The sequence below is a fragment of the Petromyzon marinus genome, chromosome 84 (assembly GCF_048934315.1).
Source record: "Petromyzon marinus isolate PM22_M1 ecotype Great Lakes invasive population chromosome 84, UKy_Petmar_22M1.pri1.0, whole genome shotgun sequence".
NCBI lineage: Eukaryota > Metazoa > Chordata > Hyperoartia > Petromyzontiformes > Petromyzontidae > Petromyzon > Petromyzon marinus.
The window spans coordinates 5,189,493-5,205,842 of record NC_133749.1 but is presented as its reverse complement, the minus strand read 5'-3'; the positions used below and the strand labels follow the sequence as shown (position 1 = coordinate 5,205,842).

The following is a 16,350-nucleotide window of genomic DNA, read 5'->3' as shown; positions in this document are numbered from 1 at the left end:
AACAACAACCAGCAACAACAATCAGCAACAACAACAGCCGACAACAACAACCAGCAACAACAACAACCAGCAACCAGTAACAACAACCAGCAACAACAACAACCAGCAACAACAACCAGCAACAACAATCAGTAACAATAACAATCAGCATCAACAACCAGCAACAACAACAATCAGCAACAACAACAATCAGCAACAACAACCAGCAACAACAACCAGCAACAACAACAATCAGTAACAACAACAACCAGCAACAACAACCAGCAACAACAACAATCAATAACAACAACAACCAGCAACAACAATCAGTAACAACAACAACCAGCAACAACAACCAGCAACAACAATCAGTAACAACAACAACCAGCAACAACAACCAGCAACAACAACCAGCAACAACAACCAGCAACAACAATCAGTAACAACAACAACCAGCAACAACAACCAGCAACAACAACCAGCAACAACAACAGCCGACAACAACAGCCGACAACAACAATCAGCAACAACAACCAGCAACAACAACAACAACAACCAGCAACAACAATCAGTAACAACAACAACCAGCAACAACAACCAGCAACAACAACCAGCAACAACAACCAGCAACAACAACCAGCAACAACAATCAGCAACCAACAACCAGCACCAACAACCAGCAACAACCATCAGCAACAACCATCAGCAACAACAACCAGCAACAACAACCAGCAACAACAACAATCAGCAACAACAACCAGCAACAACAACCAGCAGCAACAACAACCAGCAACAACAACCAGCAACAACAACCAGCAACAACAACCAGCAACAACAACCAGCAACAACAATCAGTAACAACAACAATCAGCAACAACAATCAGCAACAACAACAATCAGCAACAACAATCAGCAACAACAACCAGCAACAACAACCAGCAACAACAACAACCAGCAACAACAACAACCAGCAACAACAACAATCAGCAACAACAACAATCAGCAACAACAACCAGCAACAACAACCAGCAACAACAACCAGCAACAACAATCAGTAACAACAGCAATCAGCAAAAACAACCAGCAACAACAACCAGCAACAACAATCAGCAACAACCAGCAACAACAATCAGCAACAACCACCAATAACATCAAGAGCCACATCACCAACAACTCATCAACCACTACCGCCACAAGTTGTGGTGTAAACGCAGGCTGGCACACACACGTACATGTCACAAGCACCACATCAACCACATTAACAACCACCATCAACTAGCAGTTGTCACAACCACCACATCAACAACCACCACATCAACAACCACCACCACCACCACATCAACGACCACCACCACCACCACCACATCAACGACCACCATCACCACCACATCAACGACCACCATCACCACCACATCAACGACCACCATCACCACCACATCAACGACCACCATCACCACCACATCAACGTCCACCATCACCACCACATCAACGACCACCACCACCACCACATCAACGACCACCATCACCACCACAGCGCGTCAGGCTAACCGCAGTGCCGCCGCTCCCACTACCACCATCATCACCACCACCACCATCGTCGTCGTCATCATCATCACCACCGCCATCATCACAACATCAACCAACAACCACATCACCACCACCATCACCGTCTTTCTCCGTCTCACCATCACCACGCAGTGTCAGGGCTAACCGCAGCGTTTACCGCTCACACCACCACCATCATCATCATCACCACCACAACATCAACCAACACCACCATCGTCACCACCACCACATCACCACCACCGTCATCACCACCACCATCGTCATCACCACCACCATCATCGTCATCACCACCACATCACCACCACCATTCATCGCCATCATCACCACCACCATCATCACAACATCAACCAACACCACCATCGTCATCACCACCACATCACCACCACCATCATCGTCATCATCACCACCATCATCGTCATCACCACCACCACCATCTTCATCACCACCACATCACCACCACCATTCATCGCCATCACCACCACCATCATCACAACATCAACCAACACCACCATCGTCATCACCACCACATCACCACCACCATCATCGTCATCACCACCACCATCATCGTCATCACCACCATCATCATCGTCATCACCACCACATCACCACCACCACCGTCATCACCACCACCATCATCACAACATCAACCAACACCACCATCGTCATCACCACCACATCAGTACCACCATCATCGTCATCACCACCACCATCATCGTCATCACCACCACCACCATCGTCATCACCACCACATCACCACCACCATTCATCGCCATCATCACCACCACCATCATCACAACATCAACCAACACCACCATCGTCACCACCACCATCATCGTCATCACCACCATCGTCATCACCACCACCATCATCACAACATCAACCAACACCACCATCGTCACCACCACCACATCACCACCACCATCATCGTCATCACCACCACCATCGTCATCACCACCACCACCGCCACCACCACCACCGTCTTTGTCTCACCTGGCACTTGAATGGCCGCTCTGTGGAATGGACCTGCCTCACGTGGTTGTTGAGGTGGTCCGGCCTGCCGCAGAGAGAGGGAGAGACAAGAACACCCCAGCGGAAAGGTCACCGCAACACTCCTACCATAGACCACTCCACCAGGTCATAGTAACACTCCCCTCCTATGGGAGCACCCCACCAGGTCACCGTAACACTCCTACCATAGACCACCCCACCAGGTCACCGTAACACTCCCCTCCTATGGGAGCACTCCACCAGGTCACCGCAACACTCCCCTCCTATGGGACCACTCCACCAGGTCACCGTAACACTCCTACCATAGACCACCCCACCAGGTCACCGCAACACTCCTACCATAAACCACCCCACCAGGTCACCATAACACTCCTACCATAGACCACCTCACCAGGTCACCGTAACACTCCTACCATAGACCACCCCACCAGGTCACCGTAACACTCCTACCATAGACCACCCCACCAGGTCACCGTAACACTCCTACCATAGACCACCCCACCAGGTCACCGTAACACTCCTACCATAGACCACCCCACCAGGTCACCGTAACACTCCTACCATAGACCACCCCACCAGGTCACCGTAACACTCCTACCATAGACCACCCCACCACGATAAAGATCCCCCACAAAACAAAGATCACGCCCTCTCGGCCACCTCCCCCGTGTAGCCTCTAACAGGGCTGTAGGGGCAAGTGCTGTGTCAGTAGCGAGTAGCAGCACCTACACACAGACAAAGATCCCCCGTGTAGCCTCTAACAGGGATGTAGGGGCAAGTGCTGTGTTAGTAGCGAGTAGCAGCACCTACACACACACAGACAAAGGTCCCCCAGGTAGCCTCTAGAAGGCTGTAGGGGCAAGTGCTGAGTAGCGAGTAGCAGCGCTGCCGATGAAGGCTGCCACTGTGACCGGCACCACGTCCCGCCCGGCCGCCTTTGTCTCCCCCCCCCCCCAGTGCTGGTGATGTTTCCGTGTACACACACACAGTGCCAGGTTCACTCATTTGAGGCCGAGCCGACCTAGGGGAAGTCATTGGTTGACACACACAGACCTCTCCTTCACAATAAGAGTCCCCCATCCCCAACACTCCCAACAACCCTCCACAGACCTCTCCTTCACAATAAGAGTCCCCCATCCCCAACACTCCTAACAACCCTCCACAGACCTCTCCTTCACAATAAGAGTCCCCCATCCCCAACACTCCTAACAACCCTCCACAGACCTCTCCTTCACAATAAGAGTCCCCCCCCGCCATCCCCAACACTCCTAACCACCCTCCACAGACCTCTCCTTCACAATAAGAGTCCCCCATCCCCAACACTCCTAACAACCCTCCACAGACCTCTCCTTCACAATAAGAGTCCCCCCCCATCCTCAACACTCCTAACAACCCTCCACAGACCTCCGCCCTTCACAATAAGAGTCCCCCCCCCATCCCCCTCCACAGACCTCTCCTTCACAATAAGAATCCCCCCCCCCGCCATCCCCAACACTCCTAACAACCCTCCACAGACCTCTCCTTCACAATAAGAGTCCCCCATCCCCAACGCTCCTAACAACCCTCCACAGACCTCTCCTTCACAATAAGAGTCCCCCATCCCCAACGCTCCTAACAACCCTCCACAGACCTCTCCTTCACAATAAGAGTCCCCCATCCCCAACGCTCCTAACAACTCTCCACAGACCTCTCCTTCACAATAAGAGTCCCCCATCCCCAACACTCCTAACAACCCTCCACAGACCTCCGCCCTTCACAATAAGAGTCCCCCATCCCCCACCCCCAACACTCCTAACAACCCTCCACAGACCTCTCCTTCACAATAAGAATCCCTCCCCACCATCCCCAACACTCCTAACAACCCTCCACAGACCTCCGCCCTTCACAATAACAGTCCCCCAACCCCACCCACACACACACCCACACACCGCAAACACAACCCAACACCGCCCGCCCAACACCGCCCTGCCCACCGCCCACCGCCCCACCGCCCACCACGCACCTGGAGAAACCCTTGGCGCAGTGGTGGCACACGTACGGCTTGTGCACGCCGCCCTCGTGCATGCGCACGTGGTAGCTCATGCGGTCCTTGCGCTTGAAGCGCTGGTGGCAGACGTGGCACTCGAAGGGCTTCTCGTCCGAGTGCGACAGCTTGTGCCGGTTGAGGTGGTAGACGTCGCGGAAGGCCTTGCCGCACAGCTCGCACGCGTGGTTCTTGCGTGCCGGGCGAGGCGAGCGTCCAGAGGAGGAGGAAGACGACGGAGGGCCGACGACGCCGACGCCGACGCCGACGCCGACGCCGACGCCGACCAGGCCCACGATGCCGGCCGGCGAGGAGGCGGGGACGGCCGGCACGAGGCCGACGAGGTGGGCCGCCGCCGACGAGGTGAGGTCACTCGCTGCGTGTGTGTTAGTGTGGTGTGAGTGGTGTGTAAGTGTGTGTGTTAGTGTGTGTGTGTTAGTGTGTGTGTTAGTGTGTTAGTGTTAGTGTGTGAGTGTGGTGTGTTAGTGTGTGGTGGTGGTGTGTGTTAGTGTGTGTTAGTGTGTGTGTTAGTGTGTGTGTGTTAGTGTGTGTGTTAGTGTTAGTGTGTGTAAGTGTGTGTAAGTGTGTTAGTGTTTGTGTGTGGTGGTGGTGTGTGTGTTAGTGTGTGTGTGGTGGTGTGTGTGTGGTGGTGTGTGTGTTAGTGTGTTAGTGTTAGTGTGTGTGTGTTAGTGTTAATGTGTTAGTGTGTGTGTGTGGTGGTGGTGTGTGTGTTAGTGTGTGTTAGTGTGTGTGGTGTGTGTTAGTGTGTGTGGTGTGTTAGTGTGTGTGTGTTAGTGTGTGGTGTGTGTTAGTGTGTGTTAGTGTGTGTGTGTTAGTGTGTGTTAGTGTGTGTGTGTGTGTTAGTGTGTGTGTGTGTGTTAGTGTGTGTGTTAGTGTGTGTGTGTGTTAGTGAGTGTGTGTAAGTGTGTTAGTGTGTGTGTGTGTGTGGTGGTGGTGTGTGTGTTAGTGTGTGTGTGTTAGTGTGTGTGTGTTAGTGTGTGTGTTAGTGTGTGTGTTAGTGTTAGTGTGTGTGTTAGTGTGTGTGTTAGTGTTAGTGTGTGTAAGTGTGTGTGTGTGTGTGTTAGTGTGTGTGTGTTAATGTGTGTGTTAGTGTGTGTGTGTTAGTGTGTGGTGGTGTGTGTTAGTGTGTGTGTGTGTTAGTGTGTGTGTTAATGTGTGTGTGTTAGTGTGTGTGTGTGTTAGTGTGTGTGTTAGTGTGTGTGTGTGGTGTGTTTGTGTGTGTGTGTTAGTGTGTGTGTGTGTGTTAGTGTGTGTGTTAGTTTGTGTGTGTTAGTGTGTGTGTGGTGTGTGTGTGTGCGTGTGTGTGTTAGTGTGTGGTGTGTGTGGCAGATGTAGAGATCAAGCGATTATATGAAGTCTCTGTGTGAGTGAGTCTGTGGGTCTCTGTGTGGGTGAGTCTGTGGGTCTCTGTGTGGTGAGTCTCTGGGTCTCTGTGTGAGTGAGTCTGTGGGTCTCTGTGTGAGTGAGTCTGTGGGTCTCTGTGTGGTGAGTCTGTGGGTCTCTGTGTGGTGAGTCTGTGAGTCTTTGTGTGAGTGAGTCTGTGGGTCTCTGTGTGAGTGAGTCTGTGGGTCTCTGTGTGGTGAGTCTGTGGGTCTCTGTGTGGTGAGTCTGTGGGTCTCTGTGTGGTGAGTCTGTGGGTCTCTGTGTGGTGAGTCTGGGGGTCTCTGTGTGAGTGAATCTGTGGGTCTCTGTGTGGTGAGTCTGTGAGTCTTTGTGTGAGTGAGTCTGTGGGTCTCTGTGTGAGTGAGTCTGTGGGTCTCTGTGTGGTGAGTCTGTGGGTCTCTGTGTGGTGAGTCTGTGGGTCTCTGTGTGAGTGAGTCTGTGGGTCTCTGTGTGGTGAGTCTGTGGGTCTCTGTGTGAGTGAGTCTGTGAGTCTGTGTGAGTGAGTCTGTGGGTCTCTGTGTGAGTGGTGAGTCTGTGGGTCTCTGTGTGGTGAGTCTGTGGGTCTCTGTGTGAGTGAGTCTGTGAGTCTTTGTGTGAGTGAGTCTGTGGGTCTCTGTGTGAGTGAGTCTGTGGGTCTCTGTGTGGTGAGTCTGTGGGTCTCTGTGTGAGTGAGTTTGTGGGTCTCTGTGTGAGTGGTGAGTCTGTGGGTCTCTGTGTGAGTGGTGAGTTTGTGGGTCTCTGTGTGGTGAGTCTGTGGGTCTCTGTGTGAGTCTGTAGGTCTCTGTGTGAGTCTGTGGGTGTCTGTGTGAGTGAGTCTGTGGGTCTCTGTGTGAGTGAGTCTGTGGGTCTCTGTGTGGTGAGTCTGTGGGTCTCTGTGTGGTGAGTCTGTGGGTCTCTGTGTGGTGAGTCTATGGGTCTCTGCGTGGTGAGTCTGTGGGTCTCCGCGTGATGAGTCTGTGGGTCTCTGTGTGGTGAGTCTGTGGGTCTCTGTGTGGTGAGTCTGTGGGTCTCTGTGTGGTGAGTCTGTGGGTCTCTGTGTGAGTGAGTCTGTGGGTCTCTGTGTGGGTGAGTCTGTGGGTCTCTGTGTGATTGAGTCTGTGGGTCTCTGTGTGGTGAGTCTGTGGGTCTTTGTGTGAGTGAGTCTGTGGGTCTCTGTGTGGTGAGTGTGGGTCTCTGTGTGGTGAGTCTGTGGGTCTCTGTGTGGTGAGTCTGTAGGTCTCTGTGTGAGTGAGTCTGTGGGTCTTTGTGTGAGTGAGTCTGTGGGTCTCCGCGTGATGAGTCTGTGGGTCTCTGTGTGAGTGAGTTTGTGGGTCTCTGTGTGAGTGGTGAGTCTGTTGGTCTCTGTGTGAGTGGTGAGTCTGTGGGTCTCTGTGTGGTGAGTGTGGGTCTCTGTGTGGTGAGTCTGTGCGTCTCTGTGTGAGTGAGTCTGTGGGTCTCTGTGTAGTGAGTCTGTGCGTCTCTGTGTGAGTGAGTCTGTGGGTCTCTGTGTGGTGAGTGTGGGTCTCTGTGTGAGTGAGTCTGTGGGTCTCTGTGTGAGCGAGTCTGTGGGTCTCTGTGTAGTGAGTCTGTGGGTCTCTGTGCGAGTCTGTGGGTCTCTGTGTGAGTGAGTCTGTGGGTCTCTGTGTAGTGAGTCTGTGGGTCTCTGTGCGAGTCTGTGGGTCTCTGTGTGATGAGTCTGTGGGTCTCTGTGTGGTCAGTGTGGGTCTCTGTGTGGTGAGTCTGTGGGTCTCTGTGTGAGTGGTGAGTCTGTGGGTCTCTGGGTGAGTCTGTGGGTCTCTGTGTGAGTGGTGAGTCTGTGGGTCTCTGTGTGAGTCTGTGGGTCTCTGTGTGAGTGGTGAGTCTGTGGGTCTCTGTGTGAGTGAGTCTGTGGGTCTCTGTGTGGTGAGTCTGTGGGTCTCTGTGTGGTGAGTCTGTGGGTCTCTGTGTGAGTGAGTCTGTGGGTCTCTGTATGAGTGAGTCTGTGGGTCTCTGTGTGAGTGAGTCTGTGGGTCTCTGTGTGAGTGAGTCTGTGGGTCTCTGTGTGAGTGGTGAGTCTGTGGGTCTCTGTGTGGTGAGTCTGTGGGTCTCTGTGTGAGTGAGTCTGTGGGTCTCTGTGTGAGTGAGTCTGTGGGTCTCTGTGTAGTGAGTCTGTGGGTCTCTGTGTGAGTCTGTGGGTCTCTGTGTGAGTGAGTCTGTGGGTCTCTGTGTGGTGAGTCTGTGGGTCTCTGTGTGGTGAGTCTGTGGGTCTCTGTGTGAGTGAGTTTGTGGGTCTCTGTGTGAGTGGTGAGTCTGTGGGTCTCTGTGTGGTGAGTCTGTGGGTCTCTGTGTGAGTGAGTCTGTGGGTCTCTGTGTGAGTCTGTAGGTCTCTGTGTGAGTGAGTCTGTGGGTGTCTGTGTGAGTGAGTCTGTGGGTCTCTGTGTGAGTGAGTCTGTGGGTCTCTGTGTGGTGAGTCTGTGGGTCTCTGTGTGAGTGAGTCTGTGGGTCTCTGTGTGAGTGAGTCTGTGGGTCTCTGTGTGGTGAGTCTGTGGGTCTCTGTGTGGTGAGTCTGTGGGTCTCTGTGTGGTGAGTCTGTGGGTCTCTGTGTGGTGAGTCTGTGGGTCTCTGTGTGGTGAGTCTGTGGGTCTCTGTGTTATGAGTCTGTGGGTCTCTGTGTGATGAGTCTGTGGGTCTCTGTGTGAGTGAGTCTGTGGGTCTCTTTGTGAGTGGGTCTGTGGGTCTCTGTGTGAGTGAGTCTGTGGGTCTCTGTGTGAGTGAGTCTGTGGGTCTCTGTGTGGTGAGTCTGTGGGTCTGTGGGTCTCTGTGTGGTGAGTCTGTGGGTCTGTGTGAGTGAGTCTGTGGGTCTCTGTGTGAGTGAGTCTGTGGGTCTCTGTGTGAGTGAGTCTGTGGGTCTGTGTGAGTGAGTCTGTGCGTCTCTGTGTGAGTGAGTCTGTGGGTCTCTGTGTGAGCGAGTCTGTGGGTCTCTGTGTGAGCGAGTCTGTGGGTCTCTGTGTAGTGAGTCTGTGGGTCTCTGTGCGAGTCTGTGGGTCTCTGTGTGAGTGAGTCTGTGGGTCTCTGTGTGAGTGAGTCTGTGGGTCTCCGTGTGATGAGTCTGTGGGTCTCTGTGTGGTCAGTGTGGGTCTCTGTGTGGTGAGTCTGTGGGTCTCTGTGTGAGTGAGTCTGTGGGTCTCTGTGTGAGTGAGTCTGTGGGTCTCTGTATGAGTGAGTCTGTGGGTCTCTGTGTGAGTGAGTCTGTGGGTCTCTGTGTGAGTGAGTCTGTGGGTCTCTGTGTGAGTGGTGAGTCTGTGGGTCTCTGTGTGGTGAGTCTGTGGGTCTCTGTGTGAGTGAGTCTGTGGGTCTCTGTGTGAGTGAGTCTGTGGGTCTCTGTGTGAGTGAGTCTGTGGGTCTCTGTGTGAGTGAGTCTGTGGGTCTCTGTGTGAGTGAGTCTGTGGGTCTCTGTGTGAGTGAGTCTGTGGGTCTCTGTGTGAGTGGTGAGTCTGTGGGTCTCTGTGTGGTGAGTCTGTGGGTCTCTGTGTGGTGAGTCTGTGGGTCTCTGTGTGAGTGGGTCTGTGGGTCTCTGTGTGGTAAGTCTGTGGGTCTGTGTGAGTGAGTCTGTGGGTCTCTATGAGTCTATGGGTCTCTGCGTGGTGAGTCTATGGGTCTCTACGTGGTGAGTCTGTGGGTCTTTGTGTGATGAGTCTGTGGGTCTGTGTGAGTCGGTGGGCCTCTGTGTGAGTGAGTCTGTGGGTCTCTGTGTGAGTGAGTCTGTGGGTCTCTGTGTGAGTGAGTCTGTGGTTCTCTGTGTGAGTGAATCTGTGGGTCTCTGTGTGGTGAGTCTGTGGGTCTCTGTGTGGTGAGTCTGTGGGTCTCTGTGTGGTGAGTCTGTGGGTCTCTGTGTGGTGAGTCTGTGGGTCTCTGTGTGGTGAGTCTGTGGGTCTCTGTGTGGTGAGTCTGTGGGTCTCTGTGTGGTGAGTCTGTGGGTCTCTGTGTGGTGAGTCTGTGGGTCTCTGTGTGGTGAGTCTGTGGGTCTCTGTGTGAGTGAGTTTGTGGGTCTCTGTCTGAGTCTGTGGGTCTCTATGAGTCTGTGGGTCTCTACGTGGTGAGTCTGTGGGTCTCTGTGTGACGAGTCTGTGGGTCTCTGTGTGAGTCTGTGGGCCTCTGTGTGAGTGAGTCTGTGGGTCTCTGTGTGAGTGAGTCTGTGGGTCTCTGTGTGGTGAGTCTGTGGGTCTCTGTGCGGTGAGTGTGGGTCTCTGTGTGGTGAGTCTATGGGTCTCTGTGTGATGGGTCTGTGGGTCTCTGCGTGGTGAGTCTGTGGCTCTCTGTGTGAGTGAGTCTGTGGGTCTCTGTGTGATGAGTCTGTGGGTCTCTTTGTGATGAGTCTACGGGTCTCTGTGTGAGTGAGTCTATGGGTCTCTGTGTGATGAGTCTGTGGGTCTCTGTGTGGCGAGTCTGGGTCTCTGTGTGGTGAGTCTATGGGTCTCTGTGTGAGTCTGTGGGTTTCTGAGTGAGTCTGTGGGTCTCTGTGTGGTGAGTCTGTGGGTCTCTGTGTGGTGAGTCTGTGGGTCTCTGTGTGGTGAGTCTGTGGGTCTCTGTGTTATGAGTCTGTGGGTCTCTGTGTGATGAGTCTGTGGGTCTCTGTGTGAGTGAGTCTGTGGGTCTCTTTGTGAGTGGGTCTGTGGGTCTCTGTGTGAGTGAGTCTGTGGGTCTCTGTGTGAGTGAGTCTGTGGGTCTCTGTGTGGTGAGTCTGTGGGTCTGTGGGTCTCTGTGTGGTGAGTCTGTGGGTCTGTGTGAGTGAGTCTGTGGGTCTCTGTGTGAGTGAGTCTGTGGGTCTCTGTGTGAGTGAGTCTGTGGGTCTGTGTGAGTGAGTCTGTGCGTCTCTGTGTGAGTGAGTCTGTGGGTCTCTGTGTGAGCGAGTCTGTGGGTCTCTGTGTGAGCGAGTCTGTGGGTCTCTGTGTAGTGAGTCTGTGGGTCTCTGTGCGAGTCTGTGGGTCTCTGTGTGAGTGAGTCTGTGGGTCTCTGTGTGAGTGAGTCTGTGGGTCTCCGTGTGATGAGTCTGTGGGTCTCTGTGTGGTCAGTGTGGGTCTCTGTGTGGTGAGTCTGTGGGTCTCTGTGTGAGTGAGTCTGTGGGTCTCTGTGTGAGTGAGTCTGTGGGTCTCTGTATGAGTGAGTCTGTGGGTCTCTGTGTGAGTGAGTCTGTGGGTCTCTGTGTGAGTGAGTCTGTGGGTCTCTGTGTGAGTGGTGAGTCTGTGGGTCTCTGTGTGGTGAGTCTGTGGGTCTCTGTGTGAGTGAGTCTGTGGGTCTCTGTGTGAGTGAGTCTGTGGGTCTCTGTGTGAGTGAGTCTGTGGGTCTCTGTGTGAGTGAGTCTGTGGGTCTCTGTGTGAGTGAGTCTGTGGGTCTCTGTGTGAGTGAGTCTGTGGGTCTCTGTGTGAGTGGTGAGTCTGTGGGTCTCTGTGTGGTGAGTCTGTGGGTCTCTGTGTGGTGAGTCTGTGGGTCTCTGTGTGAGTGGGTCTGTGGGTCTCTGTGTGGTAAGTCTGTGGGTCTGTGTGAGTGAGTCTGTGGGTCTCTATGAGTCTATGGGTCTCTGCGTGGTGAGTCTATGGGTCTCTACGTGGTGAGTCTGTGGGTCTTTGTGTGATGAGTCTGTGGGTCTGTGTGAGTCGGTGGGCCTCTGTGTGAGTGAGTCTGTGGGTCTCTGTGTGAGTGAGTCTGTGGGTCTCTGTGTGAGTGAGTCTGTGGTTCTCTGTGTGAGTGAATCTGTGGGTCTCTGTGTGGTGAGTCTGTGGGTCTCTGTGTGGTGAGTCTGTGGGTCTCTGTGTGGTGAGTCTGTGGGTCTCTGTGTGGTGAGTCTGTGGGTCTCTGTGTGGTGAGTCTGTGGGTCTCTGTGTGGTGAGTCTGTGGGTCTCTGTGTGGTGAGTCTGTGGGTCTCTGTGTGGTGAGTCTGTGGGTCTCTGTGTGGTGAGTCTGTGGGTCTCTGTGTGAGTGAGTTTGTGGGTCTCTGTCTGAGTCTGTGGGTCTCTATGAGTCTGTGGGTCTCTACGTGGTGAGTCTGTGGGTCTCTGTGTGACGAGTCTGTGGGTCTCTGTGTGAGTCTGTGGGCCTCTGTGTGAGTGAGTCTGTGGGTCTCTGTGTGAGTGAGTCTGTGGGTCTCTGTGTGGTGAGTCTGTGGGTCTCTGTGCGGTGAGTGTGGGTCTCTGTGTGGTGAGTCTATGGGTCTCTGTGTGATGGGTCTGTGGGTCTCTGCGTGGTGAGTCTGTGGCTCTCTGTGTGAGTGAGTCTGTGGGTCTCTGTGTGATGAGTCTGTGGGTCTCTTTGTGATGAGTCTACGGGTCTCTGTGTGAGTGAGTCTATGGGTCTCTGTGTGATGAGTCTGTGGGTCTCTGTGTGGCGAGTCTGGGTCTCTGTGTGGTGAGTCTATGGGTCTCTGTGTGAGTCTGTGGGTTTCTGAGTGAGTCTGTGGGTCTCTGTGTGGTGAGTCTGTGGGTCTCTGTGTGGTGAGTCTGTGGGTCTCTGTGTGGTGAGTCTGTGGGTCTCTGTGTTATGAGTCTGTGGGTCTCTGTGTGATGAGTCTGTGGGTCTCTGTGTGAGTGAGTCTGTGGGTCTCTTTGTGAGTGGGTCTGTGGGTCTCTGTGTGAGTGAGTCTGTGGGTCTCTGTGTGAGTGAGTCTGTGGGTCTCTGTGTGGTGAGTCTGTGGGTCTGTGGGTCTCTGTGTGGTGAGTCTGTGGGTCTGTGTGAGTGAGTCTGTGGGTCTCTGTGTGAGTGAGTCTGTGGGTCTCTGTGTGAGTGAGTCTGTGGGTCTGTGTGAGTGAGTCTGTGCGTCTCTGTGTGAGTGAGTCTGTGGGTCTCTGTGTGAGCGAGTCTGTGGGTCTCTGTGTGAGCGAGTCTGTGGGTCTCTGTGTAGTGAGTCTGTGGGTCTCTGTGCGAGTCTGTGGGTCTCTGTGTGAGTGAGTCTGTGGGTCTCTGTGTGAGTGAGTCTGTGGGTCTCCGTGTGATGAGTCTGTGGGTCTCTGTGTGGTCAGTGTGGGTCTCTGTGTGGTGAGTCTGTGGGTCTCTGTGTGAGTGAGTCTGTGGGTCTCTGTGTGAGTGAGTCTGTGGGTCTCTGTATGAGTGAGTCTGTGGGTCTCTGTGTGAGTGAGTCTGTGGGTCTCTGTGTGAGTGAGTCTGTGGGTCTCTGTGTGAGTGGTGAGTCTGTGGGTCTCTGTGTGGTGAGTCTGTGGGTCTCTGTGTGAGTGAGTCTGTGGGTCTCTGTGTGAGTGAGTCTGTGGGTCTCTGTGTGAGTGAGTCTGTGGGTCTCTGTGTGAGTGAGTCTGTGGGTCTCTGTGTGAGTGAGTCTGTGGGTCTCTGTGTGAGTGAGTCTGTGGGTCTCTGTGTGAGTGGTGAGTCTGTGGGTCTCTGTGTGTGAGTCTGTGGGTCTCTGTGTGGTGAGTCTGTGGGTCTCTGTGTGAGTGGGTCTGTGGGTCTCTGTGTGGTAAGTCTGTGGGTCTGTGTGAGTGAGTCTGTGGGTCTCTATGAGTCTATGGGTCTCTGCGTGGTGAGTCTATGGGTCTCTACGTGGTGAGTCTGTGGGTCTTTGTGTGATGAGTCTGTGGGTCTGTGTGAGTCGGTGGGCCTCTGTGTGAGTGAGTCTGTGGGTCTCTGTGTGAGTGAGTCTGTGGGTCTCTGTGTGAGTGAGTCTGTGGTTCTCTGTGTGAGTGAATCTGTGGGTCTCTGTGTGGTGAGTCTGTGGGTCTCTGTGTGGTGAGTCTGTGGGTCTCTGTGTGGTGAGTCTGTGGGTCTCTGTGTGGTGAGTCTGTGGGTCTCTGTGTGGTGAGTCTGTGGGTCTCTGTGTGGTGAGTCTGTGGGTCTCTGTGTGGTGAGTCTGTGGGTCTCTGTGTGGTGAGTCTGTGGGTCTCTGTGTGGTGAGTCTGTGGGTCTCTGTGTGAGTGAGTTTGTGGGTCTCTGTCTGAGTCTGTGGGTCTCTATGAGTCTGTGGGTCTCTACGTGGTGAGTCTGTGGGTCTCTGTGTGACGAGTCTGTGGGTCTCTGTGTGAGTCTGTGGGCCTCTGTGTGAGTGAGTCTGTGGGTCTCTGTGTGAGTGAGTCTGTGGGTCTCTGTGTGGTGAGTCTGTGGGTCTCTGTGCGGTGAGTGTGGGTCTCTGTGTGGTGAGTCTATGGGTCTCTGTGTGATGGGTCTGTGGGTCTCTGCGTGGTGAGTCTGTGGCTCTCTGTGTGAGTGAGTCTGTGGGTCTCTGTGTGATGAGTCTGTGGGTCTCTTTGTGATGAGTCTACGGGTCTCTGTGTGAGTGAGTCTATGGGTCTCTGTGTGATGAGTCTGTGGGTCTCTGTGTGGCGAGTCTGGGTCTCTGTGTGGTGAGTCTATGGGTCTCTGTGTGAGTCTGTGGGTTTCTGAGTGAGTCTGTGGGTCTCTGCGTGGTGAGTCTATGGGTCTCTGTGTGGTGAGTCTGTGGGTCTGTGTGAGAGTCTATGGGTCTCTGTGTGAGTCTGTGGGTTTCTGAGTGAGTCTGTGGGTCTCAGTGTGATGAGTCTGTGGGTCTCTGCGTGGTGAGTCTATGGGTCTGTGTGAGTGAGTCTATGGGTCTCTGTGTGAGTCTGTGGGTTTCTGAGTGAGTCTGTGGGTTTCTGAGTGAGTCTATGGGTCTCTGTGTGATGAGTCTGTGGGTCTCTGTGTGAGTGAGTCTGTGGGTCTCTGTGTGGTGAGTCTGTGGGTCTCTGTGTGGTGAGTCTGTAGGTCTCTCAGTGAGTCTGTGAGTCTTTGCGTGGTGAGTCTGTGGGTCTCTGTGTGGTGAGTCTGTGGGTCTCTGTGTGGTGAGTCTGGGTCTCTGTGTGATGAGTCTGTGGGTCTCTGTGTGATGAGTCTGGGTCTCTGCGTGGTGAGTCTATGGGTCTCTGCGTGGTGAGTCTATGGGTCTCTGCGTGGTGAGTCTGTGGGTCTCTGCGTGGTGAGTCTATGGATCTCTGTGTGGTGAGTCTGTGGGTCTCTGTGTGGTGAGTCTGTGGGTCTGTGTGTGGTGAGTCTGTGGGTCTCTGTGTGGTGAGTCTGTGGGTCTCTGTGTGGTGAGTCTGCATATCCACACACCCACCCACCGACCCACTGACCTACACTCCGACACAGCCATCCACTGACCCAGCCACCCACCCAACCACTCACTGACAAACTCAACCACCCACCCGCCCAACCACTCACCCACCCACTCAATCTCCCACTCACCCACCCACTCACCCACTCACCCACCCACCCACTCATTCACCCACCCACCCACTCACCCATTCATTCACCCACCCACCCACTCACCCACCCACTCACTCACCCACCCACTCATCCACCCACTCACTCACCCACTCACTCACCCACCCACTCACCCACCCACTCCCCACCCACTCACTCACCCACTCACTCACTCACTCACCCACCCACCGACCCACTCACTCACCCACCCACTCACCGACCCACTCACCCACCCACTCACCGACCCACTCACTCACTCACTCACCCACCCACTCACTCACTCACCCACTCACTCACTCACCCTCTCACCCACCCACTCACTCACCCACTCACTCACCCACTCACTCACCCACCCACTCACCCACTCACCCACCCACTCACCCACTCACCCACCCACTCACCCATTCACCCACCCCCCACTCACCCATTCACCCACCCACTCACCCATTCACCCACCCACCCACTCACTCACCCACCCACTCACTCACCCACCCACCCCACCCATTCACCCACCCACCCACTCATCCACTCACCCACCCACTCACTCACTCACCCACCACCCACCCACCCGGCTCACCCACCCACTCACCCACCCACCCACTCACCCACCCACCCACTCACCCACCCACTCGCCCACCCACTAACCCGCTCACCCACCCACTCACCCACCCACCCACTCACCCACCCACTCGCCCACCCACTAACCCACCCACTAACCCACTCACTCACCCACTCACCCACCCACTCACCCATTCACCCACCCACCCACTCACTCACCCACCCACTCACTCACCCACCCACCCACTCACTCATCCACTCACTCACCCACCCACTCACTCACCCACCCACTCACTCACTAACTCACCCACTCACCCACCCACCCATTCACCCACCCACCCACTCCTCCACTCACCCACCCACTCACCCACTCACCCATTCACCCACCCACCCACTCACCCACCCACCCACTCACTCACCCACTCACTCACCCACCCACTAACCCACCCACTCACCCACCCACTCACTCACCCACCCACCCACTCACTCACCCACCCACTCACTCACTCACTCACCACTCACCCACCCACCCATTCACCCACCCACCCACTCATCCACTCACCCACCCACTCACCCACTCACCCATTCACCCACCCACCCACTCACCCACCCACCCACTCACTCACCCACTCACT

General features: G+C 54.5%; 1 protein-coding gene across 1 annotated transcript in view; it reads right to left on the bottom strand.

Moving 5' to 3' along the window:
- Window positions 1–16,350, bottom strand: part of LOC142907879 (myc-associated zinc finger protein-like) — a 44,054-nt gene that overhangs the window by 8,318 nt on the left and 19,386 nt on the right. The window contains exons 3-4 of the mRNA XM_076057782.1: window positions 4,556–4,952; window positions 2,536–2,599 (exon numbers count right to left, since the gene is read on the bottom strand). Coding sequence (XP_075913897.1) covers window positions 2,536–2,599; window positions 4,556–4,952 — 461 coding nt within the window. The remainder of the gene's footprint in view (window positions 1–2,535; window positions 2,600–4,555; window positions 4,953–16,350) is intronic.